The following is a 14,929-nucleotide window of genomic DNA, read 5'->3' as shown; positions in this document are numbered from 1 at the left end:
ATCATATAAACCAACCATAAGTCTTTCAAACCAAGTCTTCAAACACAAGTCTTGTATAATTCATTGATGATCAGTTTCATAAATAACCTTGCTGATGAGTAACTGGTATAATCATAATCTGATTACAGAAATTACAGATACTGTTAAAAATACTAAAAAGGCGAGTCTGATTACTCATATCTGAAAGATATTTAAAGGGGGAAAAAATCGAATTACACAATTTGGTGGAATAAATTGTTCATTTACCTTCATATTCTAGGTATTGGAGGCTAAGTCATCCACAAGTAACTAAAGGTAATCAGATTACCATAGTGAATTTGAGTATTCCAGTAGATTACATTCCTCATTACAGTTTTCAGCAGGTGACCTTTGACCTCAGCAGCTCTGCATTTGTTCTGCAACATGTTATATAACATCATGCAGCCATACGGTCACTGTTGATATCTATGTAAAATATGCATAGGTGAGCGTTGCTGAGCAGTGATCATGAATAATTCTCTGGTCAGTTCAGCGTGCAGAAAAGTGAACAATTTACCCATCAACCTTTTAATAAACGCTGACCCGGGTCGATCTGCTCGGCTGACCTTTCAGTGGCCTCGCATGAGCTTTCTGCACCGATCCTCCGCCACCTCTCCCTCCCTCAGGCCCGACCTCACACCACTGGAGGTTAGTTGTCAATCAAATGTTTCCGGGCCATCCGCCGTGAAATGATAATGCTTCTGGCCGCTCATATTTCTTTCATGGCTGTCGCAGACGTTGTGGCTCTTGAAGGGCGCGTTTGAAGAAGAACAGGTTCACTGCGGTGGATGTTTGTCAGAAAGCCTACAGTATATACATTTGGTGCAGTGAAATGTAATCAAAGAGATAAAATGTTGCACATCTCTGCCTTCTTTAAACAAGTTTGCATTTTTAGAGATGTTCTACTTTGCAAATGTAATCGCTGGCACTTGTTCTTCTGCTCTAACATTATCCAACAAGACTCTTCCCAGGTATCTTAGTTAAAGGCATTTCCTACAATTAATTCTACAAGATAGGGACACAGAAATATCTATTCACGGGAGGGTGAGGTTAGTCCTAATTTTGAATCATGTTATAGAGCAGAATAATAAGTGTAAAGTGTTTAGTGGTGAGAGCAATGAGTTGTACTGCTGTCTGCAAAGAATAGAGAGATGAGCTATGAACTATCTGGGAAGTTGCCAGAATTCAGTTTAGGACTCTGTTGCACCAGAGGAGTGAAACAAGGAGAGGTCACAACAAGTAGTCAAATAATATATCTTTGATCAACAAGCCAGAAAGAAAAACAAACACAGCAGTTCATTTCAATATCTTTTTCAGTGGTAGTTTTTAGCTGAATAGCACCTATGGATTAATTTGTAAAACACCTCCCTAACTTTATTCAAAATCAGGTACGTTGATTGGATGGACCAAAACTTTTTTATTGCAGGTTTTGAACCAGATTGTCCTAGTAAGATATCACACAAGGGACAGTGACAGACAGTGTCCCTATGAAAAAAATGAATGCATGTTCCTATTTTGAGCAAGTGAGGCCACTCTGAGGGGGAAACTACTGCGGTTCAGCTTTCAAATCCAACATGGTCTATTTGGTCTTTGACGCCCCCTACTGTTCATTCAAATTCTGTGACTGCCAATGACGACCATATTGCTGCCTTCAAGGTCCCCTTGTAAACTTCTGTTTTCGAGTTCTGAGGTCGTAAATCACACATGTAATTGATGTATCAATTCAAAAGGCATTAAGTAACCTATGGCCTTTATCGACCTCCATCGGTGACCAGTGGGAATAGAAACAACATGGATAGAGTCATTCTGGCGACTGGCTTGGATAGAAAATGTATAGTAAAATAAAATAAAAAAGTCAAACTTAACAAAAATAGATGGAATTTGTAATAGATGTAAGACACTAAAAATAACCGAGATTTCCAGGTGGAATATCCTACTTCACATGTAAAGCTGCTATCTTGGACATCTGCTAACTTGGAGTCAGGTAGAGGACAAAGGCAATATGCTGAATCCTTTTGGGCCTGGTTATTATTAATTCATTGATTTGTTTGTTTATTTATTTACTTATTTATTACAGTGTGATCAGTCTATCATACTGGATGATACCTAAATAATGATTTAACTGTCTAAATTTCACAAATAGTAAATTGACTATTTTGTTAGCTTCGATAAACATTTATCAAAGTTACAAAAACATAGTGATATAGCTACTGGATAGTAATTGTATTAGCAAGTACACTCAAACTCGTTGTCTTTTTAAGTCTATCATAACTTAAACTCACTGCTCATTCTCCTTCTATCATCTTGTGCTAGGTCGGTTTCTCTTCTGCGCATGTGTCAACTAGAGGGCCTGAGTGGTGTTGGCGCGGAGTCCTTTGTTGGGTCGTGCAAATGCGTTGAACTCGATATTTCCGACAGCACCTGAAGGCGACATGCGGTCAGACGCTCGTAGCGTTGTTCGCTGATGGCGCAGCCGCCCGGTCAGCTGACTCAACATTGTCATGTGGTGTTTGCAGGCAAGGAGATCCTAGAGAGAGTGAATAACAACCTGGGGTCCCTAACAAAATACGCCTTGGTAGTCGTCTGTTCCTGGTTTATCACATTCACACGTCCAGCATGGCGTGGACACAGTACCAGCTCTTCCTGGCGGGACTTATGCTCACAACTGGCTCTATAAACACATTATCGGCAAAGTAAGTAGAGGCTAATATAAGGTATCTTTGTCGTGTGTTTGTAAAGTCATTTTCACTTTCTGCTGTTGGAGAAGAATAAACATAGTGTTGTAAAACGGAGTTGGGATAACGTTTGTGCTTAAAATCTATATTTTCAATAACAAGAGAGCTTGTCAGCTAAATAACCTAATTATGGTAGCGTATTGCACTGTTACAAGGTGTTATTAACAGAGAATCCATTCGTAGTTCAGCTAACTTTATCTTGGTGTTAGCAGGTAGCTAGTTAACAATAAGCTAGTGACCCTTAACTTTACACAGCCTGTGCTGACCGAGCTAGTTAGCTTAGCAGAGCCGTCTGATATCAGGCTATATACTGCTGGTGGATAGGCGTTTTTATCAAACTGAAAGTGGAATGATCAGCTATATGTGTTATCTCTGTTTAGAAGCTAATCTGTGAGTAAAGACAGACATTTCTGCCTTGTTTACAGACTTGATAAGATTGCTGCCTGGAAGCAACTGTTGTTGGATTGACAGACTTGTAATATTGCCTTATTTAGGGTCAAAATGTTGCAGCACCCACATGAGGTTCCCAAAGTTAGCCAACGTTAGCTCTACAAATGCACAATGCCATGACCATGAGCTATCAATATTAGAAATTCACTTTAATGGGCCGTGGCTCAGGTGTTCACGCCCAGTCAGAGGTAAGTGATGGACTGTCAGCCATGTTTTTTGTTTTTTTTAGAGACAAAGGCAATAGCTCGCGTGACAAATGAGTCACCATATATTTAAGTCTTCCCTCACTAATGTCACGACAGGGAGAGGTGGGAGGACAACTTGCCATTTCAGCAAAACCTTTGTAAAAGTTAAGCTTTTTTACTTCTCCAATAACCTGTGATGTCAGCTCTCTACCGCCTGCCACGCAAACATTCAGTCTAGTTGTACTTCTGCTACCCTTTGCCTTAGTATGGATTTTGTCAGCAGAACAGCTATGAATAAAGCCTTAAGTACATCCTGTGCTGTTTATGTGTTAGTTTAAACAAGCTGCGTTGTGTTTCTCACAGCAGAACAGAGAGTGTAGCAGTAGAAAGGTCAGGTTTCACTACAGTCACGAAAAAGCAACCACTTCACTGTGCTGCTCCACTGGCTATAACGCCCTAAAACTGAGATCGGTTACATCATGTCGGCCTGTGCAGGCAAGGTGATTATAACAAACAGCCAAGCGCCATATAAACCTAATGTAATCCAAATCACAAACACAATTACCACAAATGACTGTGATCAACCAGAAAGCCCCCTTTAGTTTAGTACTGATGAGTCCCAAAGCTGTTGTATGCGAAGGAAGGGCTGTGTCATCACCTTTAAGGAGCACATCCCCTTGTCTTGCATATTGACCCAGACGGGACGCTCACATGCCAGTCATGCTTCCTCTGATTGTCTGGCTATAAAAGTCAATGGATTACTGAGTAAGGCACTCACTAACCTGTCTGACTGCAGTGTTTTACGTGAGGGCAAAATGAAACAAATGTGTTTGATTGTGCAAAATATCCATAATGAAATCTTAATAATGTCTTCTTGTCTGGCAGATGGGCGGACATGTTCACGGCTAGGGGTTGCCGTGATGACCCCGAACACCCTTTCTCTCACCCATTTGTACAGGTAATGCTCTCTCCCGAAAAAATGTTGCATTTGACAGTGTTGTGTATCATTATTATTATTCTTTCACTGAGCACCACATTGGAAATAAGGGTTAGCATCTGGGACATGCACGTGTTTGGATTTTCTATACGTATTTCTGCCCAAAGAAAATCAAATCAGAGTTTGAATCTGTTTTCCCTCTCTGTCTGTCCCTCTCTGTGTCTCCCCCCCACGCTCCCTGCCCAGGCGGTGGGGATGTTCCTGGGCGAGTTCAGCTGTCTAGCGGTCTTCTACATCTTGCTCTGCCACGACAGACGTAGGCCAGAGCCCAGGATGAACGCAGGCCAGAGCTTCAACCCGCTCCTCTTCTTCCCCCCTGCCATGTGTGACATGACCGGGACCTCCATCATGTATGTTGGTAAGTGACCACTGCAGGTATCTATTGCTTTTTACTAAAACCTAAGAAAAATAGTTTTAACCTGGATACAGAAAACTGCCCACTGTGTATGTGTCCAATGAATGAATCCCTTTGCTGTTTCCAGCTCTCAGCATGACGAGCGCCTCCAGCTTCCAGATGCTGCGTGGAGCCGTCATCGTCTTCACCGGTCTGCTGTCCGTGGCTTTCCTGGGCCGCCGCCTGGTGGCCAGCCAGTGGCTCGGCATCCTGATCACCATCATGGGCCTGCTGGTGGTGGGCCTGGCCGACTTCTTCAGCGGGAAGGAGACGCACAAGCTCAGCGACATCATTACCGGTATGGGAGTGGATTTCCATTCAGATCTGTGACAGTAGTCTGACTTTGGATAGGACTCATTTGGAGGAAAAGACATGATTTTCCTCTAAAACAAAATAAAGTGTAGTCCTAATGTTGGTTAATGCTTTTATTATGATAAAATACCTTTTTTTAACCCAAGCAAACCTGTACTTGAACCATCATGACCAAAACAGAATGGATAATGAGATGAAAAACTAAAATGACCTCCAAGCACCACTGCAGCATGAAACCACACAGCAAATACTGTGTGACAAAGTCAATTTTTTTCCTTTCCTAAAGCATCTAGTATTGCATTAGCAGCTAAGTATGCACCACTACTCTGTTTTGCCCTGCAGGAGACCTTCTGATCATCTTGGCTCAGATCATTGTTGCTGTGCAGATGGTCCTGGAGGAAAAATTCGTCTACAAACACGATGTTCATCCACTTCGGGCCGTGGGCACTGAAGGTACGGCGAACGTTCATTTGCAATTACATTTAACATTTAACATTTCAGGCATTTAGCTGACACTTTTAACTAGAGCAACTTTAAACTACAGGAAAAATCCACCCTATAACACTTCAACAGTTATAAAGTCTAATGTAATAATGTAATGTAATCTGATCTAATCTAATCTAGCATTGTTGAAAACAAAGCAATGTACTTTGCATTCCTGCGTCCATTTTGTTGTTTGGAGGTCTATTTTTCTTATTCCCGTGATAACTGGCCAAATGTAGATGACATGTTGTGATGCTGAGATATTGAATAAGAAAATGTTTCAGCGATCTAAAACATCAGCGGTAAACGTCAGGTTTTGGTGTCAGTCCCTCAGAATCAAAGAGCGAGGGCTTCTTTCTAGAGCTACCATTTTGCACCAAGAGACGTTCAACAATCATACAGGGAGGGATCCGTTGTAGAAGAGGAAGAGATACCAGTTTCTCCACCGGCAGTAGCTTCAATAGACCAGAATGCAATGCAGCACAGACATGTTGTGTTTTGAGTAAGGGGCACAACGCTTTTTTTCCTTGACTGGAAAAACTCTCACTCTCACGTTCTTACTATCACTATCACTCTTGCAGTCTCCACCTACAAGTTTTCCTATTTCCTAAGTACAAAAGTAAAATTCCTGAACTGCCAATGTTACAAGAAGCCGATAATGAGGAGTTCAAAGGTCAAAACAACGCTGTCTAGAAAACAGAGGTGAAAAATATTCAATATGTGTCCCTTGAATCTTCATGTGCAATTTGCAAGTGCTAGGAAAAGAAATAAGAGCCAAGTTGTTTTTTTTTAGAATCCCTTGTTCTCGGTAATACAGCCTGTATATCAACTGTGTTAATGGAGCAATGGTGTTTGTGCAATTGTACAGTGAAGCAAATACTTTACTACCACCTTGGCATTTTGAAAAGTAGTTGGTTATTTTTCTCCACCAGATTTGTGTGTGTGCCACGTTGTGAGTGGGAAGATTATCCTAAAATGGAAAGTTTTTAAATACTTTTCCTCTAAGTACAGTTTAGAATTGTGAAAATGACAGTCTATACCAGTGATTCTCAACCTTTTTAATATCAAAGACCCCTAATTTAGTCCACATTAGGGCCACGGACCCCCATTTGATGAGATTTTGTCTCTCGGACCCAAATCTGAGAATATTTCTATTGTTAGATATGATTTTGTCCAGAATTCCCATACTATCTGTATTGTAGGTAGAGAGATAACAGTGAAACTATGGCTCCGTTCAGACTGCAGGCAGAAATGGCCCAAATGCAATTTTTTTGCTCATATGTGACTCAGATCTGTTTTATTTATAACAGTGTGAACAGCACAAATCACATGGAATCTGATCTTTTCAATTCTGATTTGGGCCACTTTCATATGTGGTCCTAAATCAGATACAGGTCAGATTTTTTGCAATGCGACCTCAGTCTGAACAGTCATATCGGAATTCATGCGACTTTTACGTCACTCTAGATCGACATTCGTCACAATTCTGCGCTGGCGGGAGTCACTCGGTGAATACAAACATGGAAGACAGCTGCGATGGAGGTAGTCAGTGGAGGGACAGTGAGGTGTTAGACCTCATAAGTATTTGGGGTGAAATTTTGGATGAAATCTGTTTCAGTGAAGCCATTCACGTCACGATCCCACCACTCCTGGCTCCGACTCCGCATCCACACACACCTCCGTACAGAAGTAGCAGCCATTGCTCCACAAAAAGCCATAATTAAAAATTTGGCTCTCTTTCTCCTCATCCTCGTCCTCGTTATCATCTGCTCACGAATTCGCTGGCTTCCACTGCACATCAACTTATAAATGAAACCGTCAACGCTGACTTCAGTGGCCTCCATGTTTACTTCCGTACGACAGCGTGCTGCGTGTGACGTCTTTGTTATTGTTCTTTTGCGCATGCGGGTCAGTTCAGGACCGTGACCAGTTCACACTGGAATCTGATATTGGCCACATTTAAAAAATAATGTGAACAGCCAAACAAAAAAATCGGATCTGAGCAATAAATCTGAATTGAGCACTAAGACTTGCAATGTGAACGTAGCCTAAGATCAAACCTCTGGAATTCCCTCAAGGACCCCTGGTGGTCCCCGGACCCCACGTTGAGTACCACTGGTCTATACAAAGTATTTACAGAATGGGCTTTGTAGGGGCAAATATAGAAAGAGTCTGACGAAGTAAAATAAACAGCTGAAACTGGGAGGGAGACACAGAGACGGACAGACTTTTTAATCATTTGTTTTATGTGGTATTTTCCCATTTTATTTTTGTGTGACCTTGTACCTTACTGTATGTGAAGCACTGTTTTAAAGAAGTGCCGTTCAGACAAAGCTTACCACTCTCGCTCTCTGTTCCCAGGGTTCTTTGGTTTCTGCGTCCTGTCGCTGCTGCTCATCCCCATGTTCTTCATCCCCGCGGGCAGCTTCAGCAACAACCCCCGGCAGGTCCTGGAGGACGCGCTGGACGCCTTCTGCCAGATCGGCCACCAGCCTCTCATCCTGCTGGCGCTGCTGGGCAACACCGTCAGCATCGCCTTCTTCAACTTCGCCGGCATCAGCGTCACCAAGGAGATCAGCGCCACCACCCGCATGGTGCTGGACAGCCTGCGCACGCTGGTCATCTGGGCGGTGAGCCTGGCGCTGGGCTGGGAGACGTTCCACGGCCTGCAGGTGCTGGGCTTCGTCGTGCTGCTGGTGGGCACGGCGCTCTACAACGGACTGCACCGCCCCCTGCTGGCCAGGATGCCTTGCTGCGTGGGGATGGTGGACGCGGACGAGGAGAGCGAGGCGACAGAAAGGGAGCGGCTGCTGGCCGACGGGAGGGTCCAGGCCGACGATGAGAGCTAGACTCGGCTTGAAACTTAAAACTTGAAACAGCATGACGGCGTATCGGAGCGTCTGTCGGAGACACGGCGCGTTTCCCACAATGCTGTCAGTGACAATCTCTTTTTAAATTGTGTTCACGCCTCAGATTTTAACTGACTCACAACCTTCACACCTTGTTGGAATATGTGGGAGTGTGCAAGCTTTCATAAAGAACCAGATGGTAGGGAGGGTGGTGTGAAGGAGTTGTATCACATACGGGTTTCCTAACGTTTAATTGATTTTACAGATCGACTGTTTTGTTATATCCTTCTGAAACAAAGCAGAAGTAGTTTTTAGCCAGTGTCAACAGCTGCTCCTTGACCCTTTTAGCTGTTTTTTTATTGGAAGAAAAGGCTTGGACACTTTTCAGTGTTATCTATAGAGCTCAATCCACCATAGAAACCAGCACAGGTTTGTGAAGGTTATTGCCACAAAAGTAAAAAATGAATGTCAAAATCAGGTTTTGTACAGATTGGCTTACATGTGCATTAGGTGGATAATTGTCATGTTTTAGGTAGTGATTTTAATATCTGTAATGGAACTGTTCAAGTGGTACTGTATGCAATTTTTATGTTGTCTTTTAGGTTTTAGGTTTTTTTTTTTTTAAATGTTGCGAACTATGATTTTGCCAAAATGGCTGGCAATGTGTAAATCATGCATTGAATGCCAATCCACTGCCTTGTGAAGGCCCTACAGAGTGTTTTCTTCTATGTATTCTTTCAACATTTCCTTTGTCATCTTTATTTGGAAGAAGTGCAAGGGCATTTTCTTAATTTCACTTTGGTTGAATTGTTTTGAAAAAATACTTCTGTATATTTGCTCTCAGGCTTTACTGATATTGTTGGTTTATGTGTAACATGTACCAAGAGGTCTGAGCTCAAAAGTATTGATAATACACTAAGTGATCTGCACTTGATATTGTAAATCTTGCTTCTCCCACCACACTCAGTTGTCTAGCTAAGAGGTTTGCTGTAACATATAATAAGAAAAAAGGGAACTGTCGTTAAATCACACATGTTGAAATGTACGTGTTTTTATTTAGACCTATACGTTGAATGATGTGCTGTGAACAACATTGAATGGATGTAATGAACAGATGAAGAGAGACGTTTTTCAAAAATACATTTCTGAAACAATCTGAAAACATTTTTGTGTTTCGTCATTGAACAGACAAAGTAGACATTCATGAATTCGGGGCTGGTTGTCCTGCTGCTTTTCTTCATCCAAAGAGCCATTGTTGACCGTAGCCCATAGACTCCGTTCCACTGCTCACCAGGTTCCCACTTTCTGCCTTTTGCAAATTGTTATATCTTCAAAAATATATGAACACATTTTCAAATATCAAATAGGACCCAACCAAAGTAGTTAATTTTTTTTTTTTCCCAGAAACTAAGAAAAAATAGATAAAAACAGCACTCAACCAGTATTAGTATTTCTGGATTGGTATGGTATTCGGTACTTGAAATTTCCACCTTTATATAGGCCTGTAGGGTTAAAATTGTGTTTACAGGCCCTAACAGTTGCTTCTCAATGCAGTATAAAGGAGTTTTTTCTGTCCAAATTGGGTAAGAGGATAAATGTTCACTTCTGACCAAAGTAAGCTGTTGAAAAGAGATAAAACATGGGGTTGAATAATCTACATATCGTGGAAAAACCACGGTATAAATGCTCTTCAGACTGGTTATCTGCCCCTTTTAGCTTATAGCTGCAGGTGATCAGTGTTAGTGTCAGTGTTAGTCATGCCTGTTTGGAAACTCTATCTCTGTGTTTCAATCTGAAAAGGGCACCTAGGACAAATGGGTCGTAAGTTTGTATTTTAAAAACAACAAAAAATTAGTAAATGTTAAAAAATCGAATTACATACGGCATGAATGATTGGGGGCAATGTAAACTAGACGTAGACAGAAGTAAATGGTGAAAATGATGACGAAGATTGTGATGAAATTCTGACGTGAAGTCCTGTCTTTGCAGCTGGACCAGCAAGCAGCAGCCAGTGAAGTGAACAGCCAGTGCAAGTGTCCGTTGTCAGCCGTCCCGACACAGGCAGCTGACACCTGTCTGCACTTCCTGCCCCGACCCAACATCCTCCCTAATGACCGGGCCTCTGCTTTAATGGAGGTCAAAGGTTAAGCCCGAGCCTTATGCCATCCCCAGAGATCTGTACACACTGGCTGGTACAGCTACCGACTAGATGGAGGAAACTGGGTTCATTAGCCAAATATACACAGAACGTGTTTTTGATCGATATAGAATCAAATGAATTAGCATCACAGTTTTATTTAAGTGCAAGCAACTACTTGATTGTTGACTAGGAAACAAAATCATTAATTGTCAGCTGTCTTGTGGAATTGTCATTTGATAGGCCTGTGTGTATAGCGTCTACCTTCTATTTGGACAAATGTGATGCCAGGTAATATCCACACAAGGACATATATATATTTTTTTATATATATATGTTGGGTTATTTGCCTTGCAGGACTGTTTGACTACCATATTCCTACCATATTGACTACCATATTCCTATACACCCATGATGCCACAGAGCAGGGAAATAATTCACATGGAGTGGATTTAATGGTTAAGGGTTGGGGGACTGTCATTCCAATCATTTATGAGAAAAACACTGTGCAAAAATATGTCCAAAAGCCAATGGATGAACACATTTCAGAGCCCTTCTCTTTTTTCTATTGGTTTATATAGCAAATGGCCACTAGATGGCAGCGTTTTGCTAAAAGTTGAAAAAAATATGCTCCTTTTTTATGTGCGGCTTTGATTATGGGCTGCTACCTTGTTGATGTACTGAGGAATGAAGTATTAAATGATGTTGTCCACAGTAACATTTAGTTAATATAGTGGGATGGATTCATTGCAAATAAATTCCACTTGAAATTGTAATAAAAATGAATAAATACAAAAATAAAAAAAAGATACACAACCCCTTGTGAAAAGGAATTACTGCAATCCTAAATATTTTTTTAAAAGGGTACTACACAATATCACCGCATACCTATAAACTATATAGGTATAATATCCTATAGTTAACTTATAGTAGATTATAGGAATATTATAGTGATGGCATAGGAGATAAAAAATACCACCAAGAACGATAAGGTCTCTGTAAACTCACTATTGAAACACTCTAAAGCCACATTAATTTTATAGGAATATTATAGTGATTTTTCGTTAGGGGCAGTTTGACTGAATTTAACAGGCGAGTGTTGTTGTTTTTTTAAACAAAACCAAATAGTTTATGCAACAATTTGGGGTAAAAAATATATATGTATAATTCACATGGACTTTCCTACACAAAGACAAGTCTCTGTGTAAGAAACGTGATGCTGCTGATAGTGCAGCTACAGCTTGCCTAAGCCTACTGTATAGGCAGCTGACGTGAAAAAAACCTGTTATGAAATTCAGTTTACATTAAAACGAAAAATGACATGCAAGGCGCTCCTGGGACGGGCTGGAAAAGCTATTTCGGTAGCGTGTTTTCCTCGACAAAGCTGTCCCGAGAGAAACGGCCCGGCCTCTCGTGAGAGAAACCCACCGAGTGAAAGTGAAGGAGGCAAACTGTGCTGCTGTTTACTCATGAAACCCCACAGCAAAAATAGCTCTGCACATAACTAAAATAATATCAAGAAATCTGGTTTATTAATATTCTAGAATACACTCAGAAACCCAAGATTTCTGCAGACTATATCACGAAAATGAAGATAAATAATAAAACATAAGTGAATAAATGTATATATGTGAGGGTTGTGGATTGAGAAATCATCATAGACTAGTGTTATTGAGCAAATATTACTCTGACAAATATCAGGTGATTTCAAAATACTTTGATATCAAGCATCTTTTCATTGTTATTGTTAATTCTAGAAATAAGTCCCATTTTTTGCTCTAATTCAATTCCTTTTTATTCAAGGCTCAAATATTAAACAGAACTTTTATATGGAGGCAGGTTATTGAATTCGATACAGAATAATTATGTTCCCCTTGCTCGATTAAAAATGTCAAAATTTGATATAATCTAACCATCTTAGCGTCTTTGATGCTGTGTAATTTTATATCTGTGCTCGATTCATCGGTCAAGTTTAAGTTTGTCACATTAAATCTCCGCTTTGCACCTCCAGACCTGCTGGTGTTTGGAGTCCTCCGCTGATGAATCGTGTCCTCCTGCGCATTTTTTCCACCGTTGTGTTAATACAGCGGTGAATTGACTGGGTCGAGTATAAATAATAACTGAAGCTTCAATGCGAGGCGCTCTGCTCTGCCTCAGGCTGCTCCAAACAAGCACACACTTGTGCTTGCGGCCTGTCTGCAGCCGTGTATTTCTCGGATTGTCATTATGTGAAATATACAGTAGAAGTTATTAGAAGTCACTTTTAGCCATGTAAGTCTGAGCTCTAACTGGACTTGCGCTTCACTCTGGATATGGAGATGTTTTAACCAGGTTTGAGCACTGCAAAAATATTCAACTAAATGGTTTAACGCGCCATTTAATATAATATTGAGTCTGAAAATCTCATTTTTTCTTAGAGCAGGTGGAAAAAATCGGCCAGTGGAGTGACGTTCCCAATGCAGAGCAGCTTGTTTCACTATTTTGTAATGAATCAAGTGTCATTTCCTCGATGCAAGTGCCTTCAAATTCCTGAATCAATTGAAATTACATAGGAAACAAGTGGAGCTTTAAGGCTGAATATGACATTAAAGGACTTGGGTATTTTTTTGCAGTGCGGTCACCTTTACGCACAGCGCCGCTCCTCGTGGCAGCTCGCCGCGCCGCTGGAGGAGAAGCAGTAGGCCTAATGGTTTGTTATTATGACCTTTTGTGTTTCCATTAGTCTCGTCTCCTATTTAGCACGGCGCGCCCGGCACTGCTTACGCGATTTATCCGTGTGTACATTTGCGCATCGGAGCTGTAGAGGGCCTTGGACCGCCTCACAAGAGGCGCGCGGAAGGGCGACTTTAATCTGTTTTAATGTAAACAGACGGGTTTGCTCATAGGCACCGAGTCACCGTCATATTTAAAAGCTTCCATGAAAGCGGCCCTCAGGTTGTTTAGAGCAGAGGGCAGGCCGGGGTGAGTGTGATTAGTCTACCACTCCACTGTCCAGCTAATGACCACTTAATGTCTTTAGCCTGTCTGTGCACTGCAATGCGCAAAGCTCTGTTACCACAAAAGGAAAAATAGTCCTGTAATGGATTTATTCTGCTTTATTCACTCATTCTGCTACATGGGATATTGTTAAGGCAACTATAGTCTATGTCGAGTGGATTCATTTCACATATGGCCTCCATCCCTATGAGTCGACCAGTTTGCTATCAAAAGTTGGAGCTTGCTTTAATTGAAGTAAAATAAAAATATAATGTATTTTCGGCTATTAATCCGTTTAGTTTTACAATCATCCCACAAATCCTGCAAAATCGTCAGTGTTAATTGAACTAATTGAACTGTAAAAATCAACATGATGCCAGTAGGCCTATTTATGTAAGTTCTGAATGGACAAACAACTCTCCAATCGACACTAGCACACTAAAAAAAATCGTCACTGAAAAATCAACACAAAATCAGCCTATTAACTTGCACTGTGCACAAATAATTTTGTAGAAAGCCGTTTTCGGAAACAGTAACACTTAACAACTAGGATTAACTGCATGGGATGAACTTTGATGTGTGTTGCAAATAAAGAGTGTGATTGGAAATCTATAAATCTCCATATTTCTCCATGATCACAATTAAGAAATCTGAATTGATGTTTGTGATGATCTCCGTCTCCACTGATGGACAGCTGCTATAACAATCAAACAGCTCCAGGGATTCAATGATGTTACCATCCGGAATGGAGAAAAAACAGTTTTCACATTTAGAAAATTAAAGACTGCCTGTCAGTCTGTCTCTGTACTTATTCCTATATTACATTTCTGGTCGCTGCACAACAGATACTGTAACTGTAATGCAGCAGTTGTCAGTCTATTTATCTATCTATCTATCTATCTATCTTTTTTATTTGTAAATGATTATTTTTATATTTATTTTGTTGCTTATAGACAAATCAGAATGAAAACTACATTTAAAATAAATAAATGAATAAAAATAGAGAACAAGAAGCGGATTGGTCACTGGGGGGAGCTGCTTGTACATTTAGTGAGTTCACATGCTCATTAATATTAAGTATGCAGTTTAAGAGTTGTCTTATATAATAACCTGGATAATAACTATATAATAACCCATATACAATAACCTGTCTACTATAAGTTCATATTGTTATTATTACATCCCAATTATGAGAAATACATATATAGACCTAATATACAAGCCAGGTCTTTTAAACACTTTTTCTCATTTACTGATGCTTTTTGTGGTGTGTATGAGGTCAGTTTCCATGGCAACATCCAGGATACTCTGTTTATTCACATAGTAGGCTACACAGGGATTTTCATGATGAGAATATGAAGATGCATAAACAGCTTATCCAGAATAAGACTTT

The 14,929-nt window shown here is 40.7% G+C and overlaps 1 protein-coding gene across 1 annotated transcript; it reads left to right on the top strand.

The window, feature by feature from the left end:
- Positions 1 to 2,527: 2,527 nt before the first annotated feature.
- Positions 2,528 to 9,573, top strand: slc35f6 (solute carrier family 35 member F6). The gene is made up of 6 exons (XM_071919106.2): positions 2,528 to 2,711; positions 4,274 to 4,346; positions 4,572 to 4,743; positions 4,868 to 5,077; positions 5,434 to 5,544; positions 7,936 to 9,573. Exons 1-6 carry the CDS (start codon positions 2,635 to 2,637, stop codon positions 8,421 to 8,423), a joined length of 1,131 nt encoding a protein of 376 aa, XP_071775207.2. The 5' UTR covers positions 2,528 to 2,634; the 3' UTR covers positions 8,424 to 9,573.
- Positions 9,574 to 14,929: the final 5,356 nt, after the last annotated feature.

Source organism: Centroberyx gerrardi, chromosome 18 (genome assembly GCF_048128805.1).
Source record: "Centroberyx gerrardi isolate f3 chromosome 18, fCenGer3.hap1.cur.20231027, whole genome shotgun sequence".
Taxonomy (NCBI): domain Eukaryota; kingdom Metazoa; phylum Chordata; class Actinopteri; order Beryciformes; family Berycidae; genus Centroberyx; species Centroberyx gerrardi.
The sequence above is the reverse complement of the archived record's forward strand: the minus strand, read 5'-3'. Positions and strand labels throughout refer to the sequence as shown.

What these genes read in the sequence shown, in the direction of transcription:
- slc35f6 (XM_071919106.2), top strand. Translation starts at nt 2,635, where the DNA reads ATGGCGTGGACACAGTACCAGCTCTTCCTGGCGGGACTTATGCTCACA. An exon ending in TCTCTCACCCATTTGTACAG is followed by an intron (nt 4,347 to 4,571) that starts GTAATGCTCTCT and finishes CTCCCTGCCCAG; the next exon opens with GCGGTGGGGATGTTCCTGGG. An exon ending in TCGGGCCGTGGGCACTGAAG is followed by an intron (nt 5,545 to 7,935) that starts GTACGGCGAACG and finishes CTCTGTTCCCAG; the next exon opens with GGTTCTTTGGTTTCTGCGTC.